We start from the raw sequence: 15885 nt of genomic DNA, 5'->3' as shown, positions 1-15885 counted from the left end.
AGCTTCCGGGTCATGTGGCCAGCATGACTAAGCTGCTTCTGATGAACCAGAGCAGCACACATAAACACCGTTTACCCTCCCCCTTGAGCGGTACCTATTTATCTACTTGCACTTGACGTGCTTTCAAACTGCTAGGTGGGCAATAGCTGGGACCGAACAACGGGAGCTCACCCCGTTGCGGGGATTCGAACCGCCAACCTTCTGATCGGCAGGCCCTAGGCTCAGTAGTTTAGACCACAGCGCTACCCGCCCACCTGTCAGTTGGTGAAAACTAGGCTGGCAAAAATAAAAGCCCAATCCATCACATTTGAGAGCATAAAGATTTTTACAATGAAAGGGCAAGATATAAATACTCTTAAATAAATATATAAATTTAAAGTAAAATATCTTATTTTATGAATTGAGATCTCTAGCAAAAGCTTTTGCCTTAACAGCAAGCATATTTAGGTCTAAAGTTACACTCCAGAAGGTTTAAGCACCCTTTCCTCCACTGTCAGCAAACTGTACATATGCAAACAAAAAGTACTAATTAAACACCCATATTGTACTGCAGTATTGTTTTGTCAAGTCATAAAGACACTGTAATTTCACATCTTCTCCTAAAGTACAGGCTCTGAACAACAGCAAATACCTACCCAAAGGTTGTTTTCATAATAAAAGGCATCTAGAAGTTTGACAATGTTAGGATGATCACAGGATGCTAGGATATCAATTTCAACCATGTAGTCTTCAAGTTCTTCCTCAGATTTAGTATCAATCACCTTTGCAGCAGCAAGCACATTTGTTTCTTTGTTCTGAGCCTGGAAAATACATTGAAACAAAATTCTGGTCAGTTGTTTTACTTGTTCCAATTTATATAACTTTATGAGCACTTCCCCATCTTCAACAGACTCTACAAAGAAGCATTAACATTGTAAAATGTCTATGTTTTAATTGCCCTCTAATTCATTGTCTCATCTCTCATCCAGCTTTTACTGTTACTGGACTCTTTGGGGAGTGGGGAAAACAGTCTACAAGTTGATTCCTTCCTGCATTACTAAAGCACCTGAAGGCAACAAAAAGAAGGGGAGGGTGATAAACAACAGAATACTTTAAGGTAATATTACACACTGCTTAAGTCTTCCACATCTGAATGTGGAGATATGTTCTTGTTTCTGGTTAATCCTAGACGAATTGCATATGAAAGTAGCAGCCCACATAATATGTAAGACCTAAGACACAAAGTACACCTTTGTCTCCTGTAGAGGTTTAAACACATCCACAAGTAAAAAAATGACACACAAGGTGAAGGCAAAACTGTGAACTAGTGTGATGTTCTACATCACTGATAAACACACACAGAGAGACACAGGTTGCCAAATACAGGCCAGGAAACAAGTCAACAAAGTTGTGAGGATACAACCAGGAAGAAATGCCACCAATAAAATCAGAAATACTCAACTTCTTGGGTTTTTTGTTGTTGTTAGGGGGTGGATATTGTAAAACATGATGGCATTAACATGGTGTCAGGCTAAATGCAGCGTTTCATTGTGCATTCTGTGGGCTTTGGCTCTCTTGTGGGCTTCATCTGTCTTCATGGCTATTACATGCCTCTACTGTTTTGAGTGCCGTTTCCATATCAACCACTTCAACATTAGCAACAGACTACCCAGAGTATTTGTTGCGGTTCTTTTCCTTCCTCCCAGACATGGTTACTTACAACCCACAAAGTTATATATACAAAACTGGCAATAACCTGAAGCATTTAAAGCAGTTTGGATTTCTTTCATCTCATGTATTAATTTGCCTATGGAGGGCATTAAGCCAAAGTGTCCTAGAATTCCTTTTGGAAAGATTTGTTGACATAAACTTGACTTTTACCTTGCCATATCCTTGATTATTATGGAAGTGAATCTTCCGCTCCTCTCCCCTATCTTTGCATGTAAATTTCCTGTATGTGACAATGTTATTCTGTTATATTGACTTGTTTATTAGTGTGCATATTTATGTATATCTTTAAAACAAATACACACTTGTCTGGTTAAGAATATTATTTCCCTCACATTTCCAGTAGCTCCATGGGCCTTATTCACATTTTCTAAGCTAAAATGAAACACACCTCATTTTTACCTTTTATATCAAGGAAATCAGTGGAACAAACAAACAAAAGTTGTACATTTGCAAGAGCTGTCAAAACAGCAGCAAATGATTCAGAGTGGAAGCTGCAGGTTCACCTTTAAATGTGAACATCAGTTGCAAAGTTAAAGGTTTGGAGAGCTGGAGTGTTGGAAAGACTAACTGGGCTGTGAGTTTGGATGGATGGAAAACTATTTATTTACTTATTTGCTTACTTGCTTGTTTGGCACCCAGGGCAGATGTCCTGTCACAACCCTGGCCTATTCTGACATGGAACAGATCAACCACCAAAGCAAAATTCCATATTTTCCCGTGTATTAGATGAGGTTTTTTGACTCAAAAATTGTGTCAAAAAACTGGGGTTGTCCTATACACAGATAGTGGTGGGGGGGGGGGGGAAGCTACGCACTGCCAGCCAGCCAGCTAGATGGTGGGCACACAACTCCCCAATGCCGCTGCGGGAGGCGTGTGCTCAGCGGAGCATTTCCCGTCAGCTGGTTGATGGCCCAGGCTCTAGGGAGCTTCCTGCCCACAGTGGCATGGGGGGAGCGGCTGCCCACTTTACCAACCCCCAGCAACAGCCCTGCTGGGGTGATGGCACAAGTGCAATTTCCCCTTTAAAAAGCTCAACAACTTTGGGCCATCTCCCCTCATTTTCTTTAAAGTTAGTCCCCCAAAATATGGGGCATCTTATGCATGCGGGCATCTTATACATGGAAAAATACGGTAACATGGAAAAGGAGACATAGTAATTCCACACACTTAACATAAGTCAACTGTGTGATGCAGTAGCAGCGAAAGGGGTGGGGTGGGGGAAAGGTAATGCTATTCTAGGCTGTATCAACAGAAGTATAGTGTCCAGATCAAGGGATGTCCTGCTTTATTCTGCCTTGGTCAGACCACACATGGAGTACTGTGTCCAGTTCTGGGCACCACAATTTAAAAAGGATATTGGCAAGCTGGAACGTGTGCAAAGGAGGGCAACCAAGATGATCAAGGGTCTGGAAACCAAGCCTTATGAGGAACGGTTGAAGGAGCTGGGTATGTTTAGCCAAGAAAAGAAGACTGAGAGGAGATATGATAGCCCTTGAGATATTTCAAGGTGGCTATCACATGGAAGAGGGAACAAGCTTGCTTTCTCCTGCTCTAGAGAAATGGCTTCAAGTTACAAGAAAGGAGATTCCAACTAAAATTCAGGAAGACCTTTCTGATGGTAAGAGTTGTTCGACAGTGGGACAGTGGTGATGGGCTCTCCTTCATTTGATGTTTTAAGCACTGGTTGTATGGCCATCTGTCATGAAGAAGAAGAGGAGTTTGGATTTGATATCCCGCTTTATCACTACCCAAAGGAGTCTCAAAGCAGCTAACACGCTCCTTTCCCTTCCTTCCCCACAACAAACACTCTGTGAGGTGAGTAGGGCTGAGAGACTTCAAAGAAGTGTGACTAGCCCAAGGTCACCCAGCAGCTGCATGAATGTTAGTTGAGATTCCTGCATTGCAAGAGATTGAACTATGGGTCGTTTTCAATTGTACAGTTCTATAGTAGCATTACCTTAAGTCCCCTGTGGCTGGAAGATGCTGCCCACAGAAAGGAACGAACTATTTAGTATGCCTGCAAGAAGCAAATCTGCAGCTTGACTTTTATCACTTCAATTTGTAATGCTCATTTTATTTTTTTGTAGTGGTTTGTATAACTGCATTGGTAATTTAATTTTGGGGAGGAGATGTCGCAGATACCATAGTTCAGAGATGCTGGACTTTTTTTTTTAAAAAAGGAAAACATCTCATTTACTGTATTAGTTGATCTTCAATGGCTGTTCAATGTGGTTTGTGCATGAATCATTCCAGATTGTAAGTGGGCCTCCCTAAATAACTGCAAATGCTTTACTGAGTGAATGACAGACTCACAATGCAGCTTCAAAGTATTGGGAAAGGAAGTGATGCACCAAACCAAATAAATCAACAATACTCCACTCATATTAGATTTTTGTTACTGTGATGGAGTCCAGATTTTGCTTTTGTAAGCTATGGCCAGTATTTTTGCTGGCCTAATAACCGACCCAGGTGTCATGTAATACTACTGATCTATATCAGGAATGGTGAATCTTTTTTATATCATCATACACACATACTCATAGAAGGGTCTAGATGAAAGTTTCCTACCCCTGTTCTATATGTAGGGAAACCCATCATTATAAGCTACTGAAAATAAACCAGCATATCTAAAGACCATAGCCTTAAGGGCCACTACAGTGGTGCCTCGCAAGACGAAAATAATCCATTCCGTGATTCTCTTCGTCTAGCGGTTTTTTCGTCTTGTGAAGCAACCCTATTAGCGGCTTAGCGCTATTAGCGGTTTAGCGGCTATTAAAGGCTTAGCGGCTAAAAGGCTATTAGCGGCTTAGAAAAAGGGGGGGGGAGCGAAAAAAATCGCAAGACTCGCAAGACGTTTTTGTCTTGCGAAGCAAGCCCATAGGGAAATTCGTCTTGCGAAGCACATTGAAAAACGGAAAACCCTTTCGTCTAGCGGGTTTTTCGTCTTGTGAGGCATTCGTCTTGCGGGGCACCACTGTATTTGTTTTCTGTGGAGAATTGCTTTCTGTACAGTCACACTGATCTCCAAGATCTCAGTCTTTCCAACCCAGCCACCCGCTAAGATACTTTAAAATGGAGGTGTGTAGGACTTAACCTGGGACCGTCCACATGTAAAGCATGACAAAGCAATAACCTCTTCGTTTTAGGAATTTTTTCAGATCTTCCTGTTTTCCAAAACATTTTCAAGCACTCAAGAACATCTATCAAGCCTAGAGTCTTGTACCTTAGAGATCAGACATGGGGACAGTGAATGCAAATAATATTTGTGTTATGCCACAAGAGTAAATCTGTGTACAGATAATTGTGTAGTACGGTCTCCACTAAACGATTATGGAGGTTAAACTGTGAATACAGTTGCAGAAAAGCTTGAGGAATGAAACAAAACTCCGTTGTTTTTCTTCCATAGTTTCACTGAAGTAGTAACTAGCATCAATATAAATGGAGAAGTGAATCTTATCAGTGAAAAAAAATGACTAGGCTAACTTCCAACAGTTTCCGCAAGCATATTATACAACTTTTTAAGTTGTCACTTTATTCCTCTCACATTCTAACTCTCAGTTTACCAGCAGGACCATCTCATATGCTTTCCTCATTAATAGGCCAACAAACAAGTAACAAAACTGCATGACTAGCTTTTCAAGTACTACTTGTAAAAGAGGCTTTATACAAGAATGTGTGTACTAGGCAAACACATTTATCACACAGTGATTCATTTTTCCTTCCACAGAATTAAAATCAACTTTGAAAGTTGAGAAACAACAATTTACCAATAATTTTAAGCAGGGTCTAATTTGAAAACTGCATTGATGTTGAATAAGTGTCAAGACTTTAATTTATAAAGTTACAAATACGTAGCATAGTTCATGGCACAAAATCATATGCATATATTTTAATTATGCATATATGTATGTATTTATAGTCTGCTTTCGTAAATGTTTATCAAGGCAACATACAACATGCAAAAGGAAAATTAATTCAGTAAAGCATCAATAAAACACCACCAAAACACCAGAAAATATTAGGTTATAAGGAAAAATATAATGTAGTAAACATCTATCTAAACAGTTTTCATACAGCATTTATCTCCCTTGAATGGCCTATCTGAAGTTAGCTGAATTTGAAAACATTCCATTATTTCCAAATAGTAAAAATACAGTATTACAAGTCTGTTGAGCTTAATAGGACCATAGATTGAATGCTACAGACTCGATGCAAGAGAGAGCACCTTTATAAAAGCTGCTGTTGGCAGAACAGAACACAATTATACGCAGAATTGAGAAGACTTTTCTCCAAGAGGTGATAACTGTGTTCTACCACTTTGAGTTTCGAACTTAAATGTGATGTAAAGAAACCAAATGTACTGCATCTATATGCATAAAGGCAACACACCTAAGCATAATTCTGCAAGTGTTAATATTTTATCCATAATTATCAAGCTTTAAGACTATATTAAAGTAACTATTATGTTTGGGTCAAAATGTCTTCATTCAAATGGGTAAACTTTTATTAACATAAGAATGCTAAAACAAAGAAACAGGCAACACATTAAGAGTGGACTAGGAAATTCTATGTAGGATTATGGAGATTGCTTAGGTAACAATCTCCTCCCCATGGAATTCTATTGGGGGCAGGCTCTCCCGACCCTCCAGAGCAGATTTAAAGAAGATACAGAGAGTACCAGCCCTGTTGCATCAGTGGGAGTGTTTGCACTGCTAGTAGAATGGGATGACTGAATTTGACCCTAAGGCTGCAAACCTAGAGTTTTCTATTCGAGGGGAAGCTCCATTTAGTTCAGTGGCACTTATACTTCTGGGCTGATGTTCACAGGATTGCACTGAAGGGACAGATTCCTTAACTTTTTGCCTTTTATATATCCTTCTAACTGTCTGCCCCTACTAGGTGCAGATTTTCCATCATCAATCAAGTACATGGAAATAGCCTCTTCAATATTTCCACAGATTTCTTTCTTCTGTTGCACTGGTTAGTATTACTGTATCTGTCAAAGATTTGGGAAATCATGCTATCAGTAAAAGTGACAAGAGCCAGGTCAATACCCTTCCTGCAAACAGACACTATTTATTCTTTCTCCTCATCTTATCTCTTCCGTCTGCCATCACTCTGAAAATAACTTTAGTGTAAATACTGCTGGTGCTTGGGACACTTTTGTGCATCCTGACCAATCATCTGATTTGAGAACCAAGGGATTAGGAAATCTGGGCACACAATGCAATTATCAGACTTTCCTGCCCCCCATGGCATCCAGACAACTCTAATGCAGGCAGGATAGAACTTTACATGCCATTTCCAAAGTACTTCCCAAAACAACAGTGCAACAGAAACTATGTATTGGGCTTATTCTCCCTTGTGGCTTCAAAGTCAATAGCTCCAATGTTAGAAGCCGCAGGCTTCACACATGCACACAATTGTTTCACTATGACACACTGTGTTACACATGACAGTGTTAAGGAGATTGCATGCATTGCCCTTTGTCTTAAAAGCATGACTTTTTAAACATTGGAACAAAGATAAAAGAAGCTGCATGCATTTTCCAAAGCACTGTCCAGTGCTAAGCACCATCTCCACTGCAAACCAAGACAGGATAGTTAGTGGGAGGTGGCAGAGTGAGGGGAAAGGAGCCAAGTGAATGAGAAGCATGAGGGTGAGTGACGTTTACTTAAGATCCTTAAGAGGTTGCCACCCACAACTGCCATTAATTCAGCTAGCTGGAACCAATGTAAGTTGGAACCCAACAACAACTGATGGCCAAAGATTCACCATCCTGCTTTAGTATGTAAGGCTCAGCTGAAAGCTATGTAGAATTGGGATGAGAGTGGAGGGAAAGGGAATCCCCTGAAAAGAATTTGGAAGTGGAGAAAGTACAACTTCTGCCTGGAGTTATTCATAGCAGCTGACATGTTTACTAAAATCCCTCAGAGTGAAGCAATATTGCTTGGTGGGATGGGACTGATGGCACTAGGATCATTTCAGGACAGTAAAAGCAAATCTTGCACCCCAAGGATTTAGTCTTCTCTTCAAAAATTGTCAAAGTATCTCCATTTTGTTGCACAGAAAGGTTAAAGCCTAATACTTTTGTGGACTATGTACTGCCACATTAACTTTCTCACTATCCCCTCCCTCTTGCCTATTTTTCAGCTAACAAAAACATGGACTGTGCCTAATGAAGTTTAATCTAATCTCATTGCTGCTTGCCTTCCAGCAGGCAGCTAAGACTTACAATTATCTATGCTCTGGTCACATTCCATTTATACAACATATACATGGGGCTGTCTTTAAGCAATGCATCTGGTTCAAAATTAAGTAGTTAGGCTCCCAATGAGGATGGGCAAAAAGAAAGAAGCAGCAGCTTGCCAGTCTCAAAATGACTGCCAATAGCTTCCAATCTATTTAAGATGACAATTCAAAAACAGATTTTAATCTATTTCAGGCAAGCCTCCCTATGAAGAAAAATCCATAATCAAAATGCTACAATGGAAAAAGCACTATCACCTTACCACCCATCCTACCATTCTAATGCTATTCTGCTGTCTCTAATGTTGCCATTTTGGTCACATACCAAAGAGCCAATCAGTACAAATGTTCCCTAGTGGTTCTTTATAACCATTGCAAAACTTTATTGCCTAATAATTATGTACTCTACATATGCATGCACACAAACCAGATTTAGACCCAATGCTACTTTTGCCTGTTCCAATAAGATTGACACCCTGTCATTTGATCAAATAATATTGACAGTGGCTTACAATTGACTGAAATAATCAACACCCACTCATCTGTATTAGTTCCCCAACAGTAGATGAGACTAGGCCATACTTTCCTACAGTTTTGCTGTCACTGAGCAACCAAGAGTTGTTCAGTACAGTGGTACCCCACAAGACGAATGCCTCGCAAGATGGAAAACTCGCTAGACGAAAGAGTTTTCCGTTTTGGAGGTGCTTCGCAAAACGAATTTCCTATGTGCTTGCTTCGCAAGACGACAATGTCCTGCGAGTTCCTGCTGGTTTTTTCCCCTTCCCCCCCTTTTTCTAAGCCACAAAGCCGCTTATCAGCTGATCCGATCAGCAGATAAGCCGCTAATAGCCGCTAATAGCGCTAATCCGTCAATGGGCTTGCTTCACAAGACGAAAAAACCGCTAGACGAAGAGAATCACAGAACGGATTCTTTTCGTCTTGCGAGGCACCACTGTATTCTTTGTGACAAGGAGGTAGCTACTCCTTTACTGGCTGATGGGTTCAGACTGGTCTCTCCTTACCATGATAAGAGGAAGAGGGTGCATCCTCCCAATGGCCTTTGGCCCCCGTGCAAAAGGCAGAGTTGGAGTACACAGCTCTGCTGTCCCAGGACAAATGTCTTCATAACAAGCAGAAGAAATTATACTAATGCTTTTAAAAAGATGGCTTAGATTCACAGGTAACATATCTACAGATAAATTAATATTTTAAAGCAACCACCAAGAAATCTATATAACATTAATCCCATATTCTTGGCTGTATTAGAATACAAACCTCACATTATTTCCACATACATCTTGAGAGCAGAACTGCAATACACTTGGCATGATACAAATGTGCGCACTTTGTGACTACTATACTATACACTGTAATTCGAGGAATTAAAAAGAACAACCTGTTTGTTTGACTAAGTTGTGAGCAGAGGGAAATAGTGCTGGAAGCAGTAATGTCAACATCACAATATGCTAATAAAGCATTCTATGCAACTCAGAATTTTGCATACGAATGCCTCCTTAGGTTGCTTCAGTATCATTGACCTGCAGGGTGTTTTGTGTCACCTTAAAGACTAACAGTTGCATTGTCACATGAGCTTTCATACATCATAGCCCCTTTGTCAGATGCAATATTTATCTGCTTTGTATCTTCTGTCATTTCCAACCACAACAGCCACTGTCTACTGAACAGCCTATTCATAATGCTTTCTTCAGAAATAAAAACATGCCAATATAAAGCTTTTCAGTCTGGAGAAAGGAAATGGCTGAAAATTCTGTAACCCGAGGCAAACATTTGTTGCTATCCAATGTTCAAGCATGTAATATGATCACCAAGAGCAAGTTTTGCTTTTATTATAATGGGTTCCTTACCATTAGAACTCAATTAGAAGCCCCAGAGGCATATTTCTCTTCCTACTGATAAAAACCATATGCATAAAACTTGCCTTAATGAAAGTTTGAAAGATTTGTTCACTTCAATTCAGGAAATAGTGTGTAAGATGACATCACATAACAATAAAATGACAAGAAAGATCAAACATCTAAGCTTCCAGAAGTCTGATTTAGTTTAATATAATTGCTACTTTTTCAAATTATAGTGAATTTAATTTGGATTCTTACCCAGATCAAGTTTGAAATGACCAAAATGCTGAAACAACGAATTCTGCAAAAGTTTCCACATATATCAGTTAGTGAACTGCTTTGGGTAGCAGTCTCAGTGCCCTTCTCCCTAGTTACGAATGTCACAACTTTCAGCTTGTTTTGTTGGGTTTCCTTTATTAGCTTTTATGAATTATATCAAATTTACTAATTTAAATTCAACTGAAGTTATCTTATTCTTTTAAAAAGTCAAAATAAACACAACAGGGCCACAACATTTTGATTGATGGATTACTGACAACCCTGGATCCCCAATACACATCCAATCTATATTCCTCTTTGGAATATCTAGACCAGAAGTAGGGAATCTTTTTCGCTGGTGGAGCAGACCTTTACTTTCCGCCACCTTGTGGGTCAACTTTGACAGGTGAGTGGGGTGACCCATGGGGGTGGGGTCTGCTTTGCCAATACATTCACTGTGGGGAATTCAACTCCACGCCCAGCTCATTACCTGATACCACTCAGTGAGGTCAGTGTTCTTTGGTGGAAATGGGACTCATAGGTCTACTAGGACATCCAAGGGCAGAGGTTTCCCACACCAATCTAGACAGACCTCAAACCTGCCCATTGCTAACATATTGGCATTCTTTATAAAGAAATGAAAAGCACTATACTATTTATACAGTTATAAGATGAATAGTTATAGAGATACCTTTATGCAGCCTTGATACAGTTAATTGTATCCTGTTATAAAATCATGGGTGCTAACATTGGTAGCACTCAGAGCCCAGCCATTAATCAATGGCTTTAAATAATTATCTACTCTTAGCATAACTTGGATATCACCTCTTATTAGACAGTAAATCAAGTCCCAGAAAATAATAGTTTACAGAATGCCTTTTTTTTTACTCAACAAAATGCAGGTTTTTAAAAAATAGGCTAAATTATGGCATATAATGTAAAATGTTTTAATATATATTTATTCTGTCCTGAAAGTATATTAAATGCTATCAATATGTTGAAAACCATATTCTACCCATTCTGCTTATTATTGCAGAATTCCACAAGTCTCCTAGAAATCGTTTACAGAGATTAGAGGCCAGTCTAAGGCACAAAACTTAAAATGGATAATTAAGTGGAGAATAGCAACAGACAGCTGGAAGGAAAAATTAACTACTGTTTTAACAAATGCTTAACTGTACAACTGATGGTCATTTCCACATCTTGGGAAACAGAAACTGACAGATGGCAGAAATCTATAAAGTTTATTCATAGTTCCTTATTCAATTCAGAGATAAATATGCAGCATGAAAAAGAAACTGAAATCTGAGCAAATAAAACCACAAAATGGCTTTAGGAAATCCCAAACCATGGCACTAGGAGATTGCTCAGAAAATAGTGTCCTAGAAGTGCTATATTCAAGACAAAACTGAAATCATGAGTTTTTTCTACCATAAAAATATATTTTAGCAAAAATATACACATGAACAGCTAATATGCCCTTTTGGTACCTTGCTTCCTCCTCTTAAAATAAATGTTTGAGGTTAACAAGAATTAACTCATACCTTGGAGAAAATGACTTGCCTTATAAAGGGATGGGTGGATACATTCTACATACACACTCCATGTACTGAAGTGTGAAAGAAAGACTCCAGATTACTCATGAGGTATACACCCAGCTCATAAGTGACTAATGAAAGATGGCAAGAATCAGCATGTACACCATACTTCCTTGATTTGAAGAATTAAAAATTATTAACCCTGGATAATATCAACTGTACTATTATGTATACTGATATGCCATCTTGGGCTTCTTTGGGAAGAAAGGTGGGATGTAAACTAATAAGATTTCTGTGCTTGTGTATAACAGAGGAAGTTAGCTGCTTTTGTTTTCAACTCATTGCAGGAATTGAGAATGTTGTGTCTGATGTGCAATAATAGATAAGCGTAGCTAGTCTTTTCTACTGTTATGAATCTTAATCCCATACTGAATCCAAGATTTCTGTGCTGCTCAGGAACATGAAAGCATACTCCATGATTAAAGCAAGGAATTGGATGATTAAAATAGCAAACGTACAGCCTTAAACAATTATGGTACTTTTCACTAAAGTTGAAGAGAATAGCACTGCATGTGCAAAACTTCCAGAAGCTAACATGATGCAATATGTTCAGGAGATTGGCATCTATAACTGTATGAATGAGTCATACAAGACACACTTTAAACCATGTTCCACAGAAATGCTGTATCAGGATGTGCAATATATGGTGTTCTGGGAGTTGCTAAATCACAACTCCCATCATCCCTAGCTACTAACCATACTGACAATGGCTACTGGGAGATGGAGTCTTACAATACCTGGAGGGCCACAGGTTTCCCTTGTGCTATAATAATAATAATAAATAATAATAATAATAATTTATTTCTACCCAACCCATCCGGCTGGGTTTCCCCAGCCACTCTAGGTGGCTTCCAACAGAAGGTTAAAAATACATCAAAACATCAAACATTAAAAACTTCCCTAAACAGGGCTATATCTCTCCACCATAATTTTCTAAAAGTAAAAGTGATTTTTTGGTAGTATTTTATGTTCCTCTTTTAATGCTAATGAAAAGCTAAAACAAAGATTTAGCTTTGTGTATTCCAACACTTACACTTTGGCTTTCTATGCAAACGCAGTTAAGGTGGCTAAATACAAAAACAAAACAATATAATCAAGTAGAATCTAATGAAACCAGCAGAGAGCAAACGAACTACTGTATTCAAAAAGTCTCAGTAGCATTTTTGGCAGCACTGACATCTTGATAGTCAAGATTCTTCCCCATAACAATAGATTTAGTCTACTCCAAATTTCCAGGTCTTTTTTGATCTCCATCCATACTTCCACATAATTATTGATATATATATATATTTGTAGAGATCCAAATTCCTAGATATTTGATCTTTTTGAACAAGGCAATCTCAGTCCCACACCAAAATGAAGAGTACAGCACTGAAATACTATCATATGAAGAGCCCTGGTGAATCAGACCATAGACCCATCTAGTCCAGTTACCTATTCTCACTGCAACAACAAGATGCCCAGAGGAAGTTTCAAAGCAGGATCTGAGCACATTCTTCCCTACTTTCAAATGCCAACAACTGGTACACAGAGGTATACTACCTCGTACATAACGAAACTATAGAATTGGCTCTTATAAGATGTAAAGTAAACTGGATGTCCTTAAAAGATAATTCATAAAATTAGTACCATGCACTAAAGAATGAGATGCCTGAAAATTGTATTATTGCTTCCTCTGTGTGTTTTTCCTGAAAACACTTAATACTTGTTCTACCAATCTCTAATATGCAAACCTCCCAATTCTGCTCTCTGATGAGCTCATGCTTTAAAATGCTGTTTTGCATATATTCACATATATTCCCCCAACCACCATAAATCAGCAATTCAAAACCAAAGGCATAGTACTGTATCTATGAGGAATGGGATTCTTCCTTTTAGGAGTTACTTCATAAAGATCTTGCTAAGCCTAAGCCAACTGTTTAGAAAGCAGCTTGTCATCTAGAAAAAGGAAGGTTGAAGTGATAAGCAGCACTTGCACAAGTCATACAAAAACAATGTTATATGAAAAACACACACAAAATTGAGTATTTTCCCCCTAGCAATGTACTTTGTTGAAAGAAACTAATTTCATGCTTTCATAACAAACTGCATCTAGTAAGGCCTGCATTTTGACAGTGGTGAAATGAAGAGAATCCAGCATATATACATGCAAGAAACTCTATTTTTTATAAATGAAATTCAAAACCAGTCATAGTTGAAAAACCAGCCAACAAGAACAACTTTGCAATACCAAAGAGGGGAAAAAGGGTGGATAAATGATCCAATACTTTTCCATCTCATATTTCTATTATTCTAAACTGCGACAATTCATAGAATCAAAGAATTGTAGAGTTGGAAGGCTGGCATGATCAAAAGAAAAACCATGTTTGCCCTAAGATGTAAACAACAGAACAACCAAAATCATTCTAAGGATAATGAAATCTTTATGATATAATGAGATGTTCCCAAGTTACAGGTTATAGACAAAGACAGTGTTCATATTTCAGGATTACAGCAGGAATAGAAGACAAAACAAAATTTCTTACCTTGAATACTTTTCCAAAAGCACCATCTCCCAGTTCTCCTATAATTTCCCAATAGTCCTCTGGGTTTAAGTCTCTCTTGACATGCTCATATTGCTTCTTTTTCTTCTCACCCCCCAACTTGAAGATCTTACGAAAATTGAAGAATGACATATTTGCTTTTTAAACTACCAGCAACTCAAAAACCGTATCAAAACCTCAGAGTAGACAACAGTTTGGCTTTTTCCAACACCTTTCTTCCTTGCTTTATGATCCAAAGGGATAAAAGGCACACAATTGTGGCAGTTATGTCACGTGAGAACTTTGATGCTGCCAGCAAACCAACAGAAAAAAGAGTTTTTGACCTTAATTTTTAGATGCAGTATACAATAATCCAATGTCAAGTAGAACAACTTCTTTCAAGTCTATCTCTCTAGCTTTAAAAGCCAAAGAATCATTTGATCGTAAATTTCTTGCTCATAATAACCATACCATAGTACATGGCAAGGCCCCAAAGATGCTACTAGATAAAGTACATTGATGGTCTACAGCCATCAGTTGTGGCAGTCTTGGGGCTGGAAAAAACATACCAGCACAATATTTTTGATGGTGTAGCAAAACATCTGGTGGAGGATACTTGTGCCAAACAACGAAAGGGCAGACAGCAGTATTCAAATCCTACTACTCCAATACTACTTATTTAGCAACAAGGATTATAGGCACCATTTCAGGACAAGCCTCCTTTCGCTTGATGAAACAGCTTCAGGACTCCAACACTGTGAAGACTGCACATCCTCCTTCATGTTTTGGGTAAAATAAAATAAAGAGACTCCTCATCCAATGGGCGTTGGGAGCCAGTTTCGCCTGTTGGGAGAGAAGAGGAAAGTGAGAAAGACCGTCCCGCCTTGACAACTCACGAACTCTCCGGTCCCTCCCCGAAAGACACTTAACCAATCCCCACAACAATTCAAAGTCAATCATGGATTTTGCTTTAAGGCGTGAGGGAGGGGCTCCACCGGAGTTTTTGAGGGGTAAAGTGGAGCTACTTCACAAAGCAGGGGGCGTGTGAAATAAATCCCCCCCCCCCGCTTCACTTCTGTGTGGAAAAGAAAAGCCATAGGAGTCTGGGCTGAAGGAGACCTCCCCCCCTCCGGAGAATTAGTACCAACGGTCGTAACGACAACAAGCCCCACTTTTTTTAGTATGGGGGGGGGTAGGAAGTGGGAAAGGAAAAGCGCTGCGAATAAAGGAGCCCACGACCCACAGGGAAGCTCATTTCAGCCTCTCACCCGGCCCGAGACGAATCCGGCGTCTTCGTCTTCGCCGCCGCCTTCTGTGTTCCCACTTCCTCTGTGGGGGCGGGGCAGAGAAATAAGCCTCCTTATGCCGATTTCCTCTCCTCCCCCCGCCTCCAACCACCACCCGAGCCCGGCTGCGCTTCGCTTCTCTCCCTCGCTCGCTCCCAACTACAGTCACGCACGCACACTCTCTCCTCAGCCACTCTCGACCGAGAGCCTGGTAGAAAAGCCACTCCCAACTCGCTCTCCTCCCGCTCCACTCTCAACAGCCTCGCTTTGACACTAAACTACGCATGCGCGGTTCCACTCCAGTTCCGCCAGATGCCTCTTTCCCGGACTCGCGCTGACTATGGCTCCCCCCGCCTCTCTCTCATACACAACCCTGTACGTAGCCGGGGGCGGAGGAAGGCGGAGA

The 15885-nt window shown here is 39.7% G+C and overlaps 1 protein-coding gene across 1 annotated transcript in view; it reads right to left on the bottom strand.

The window, feature by feature from the left end:
* SLK (STE20 like kinase) overlaps nucleotides 1–15787 on the bottom strand; it is a 45164-nt gene extending 29377 nt beyond the window's left edge. The window contains exons 1-3 of the mRNA XM_081191143.1: nucleotides 15462–15787; nucleotides 14197–15036; nucleotides 636–800 (exon numbers count right to left, since the gene is read on the bottom strand). Of these exons, the coding sequence (XP_081047269.1) occupies nucleotides 636–800; nucleotides 14197–14346 (315 nt within the window). The 5' untranslated portion in view covers nucleotides 14347–15036; nucleotides 15462–15787. The remainder of the gene's footprint in view (nucleotides 1–635; nucleotides 801–14196; nucleotides 15037–15461) is intronic.
* Nucleotides 15788–15885: the final 98 nt, after the last annotated feature.

The sequence above is a fragment of the Podarcis bocagei genome (assembly GCF_964188305.1).
Source record: "Podarcis bocagei genome assembly, chromosome: 4".
Lineage (NCBI taxonomy): Eukaryota > Metazoa > Chordata > Lepidosauria > Squamata > Lacertidae > Podarcis > Podarcis bocagei.
Note: the sequence above shows the minus strand (reverse complement) of the source record. Positions and strands in the feature narration are given on the sequence as shown.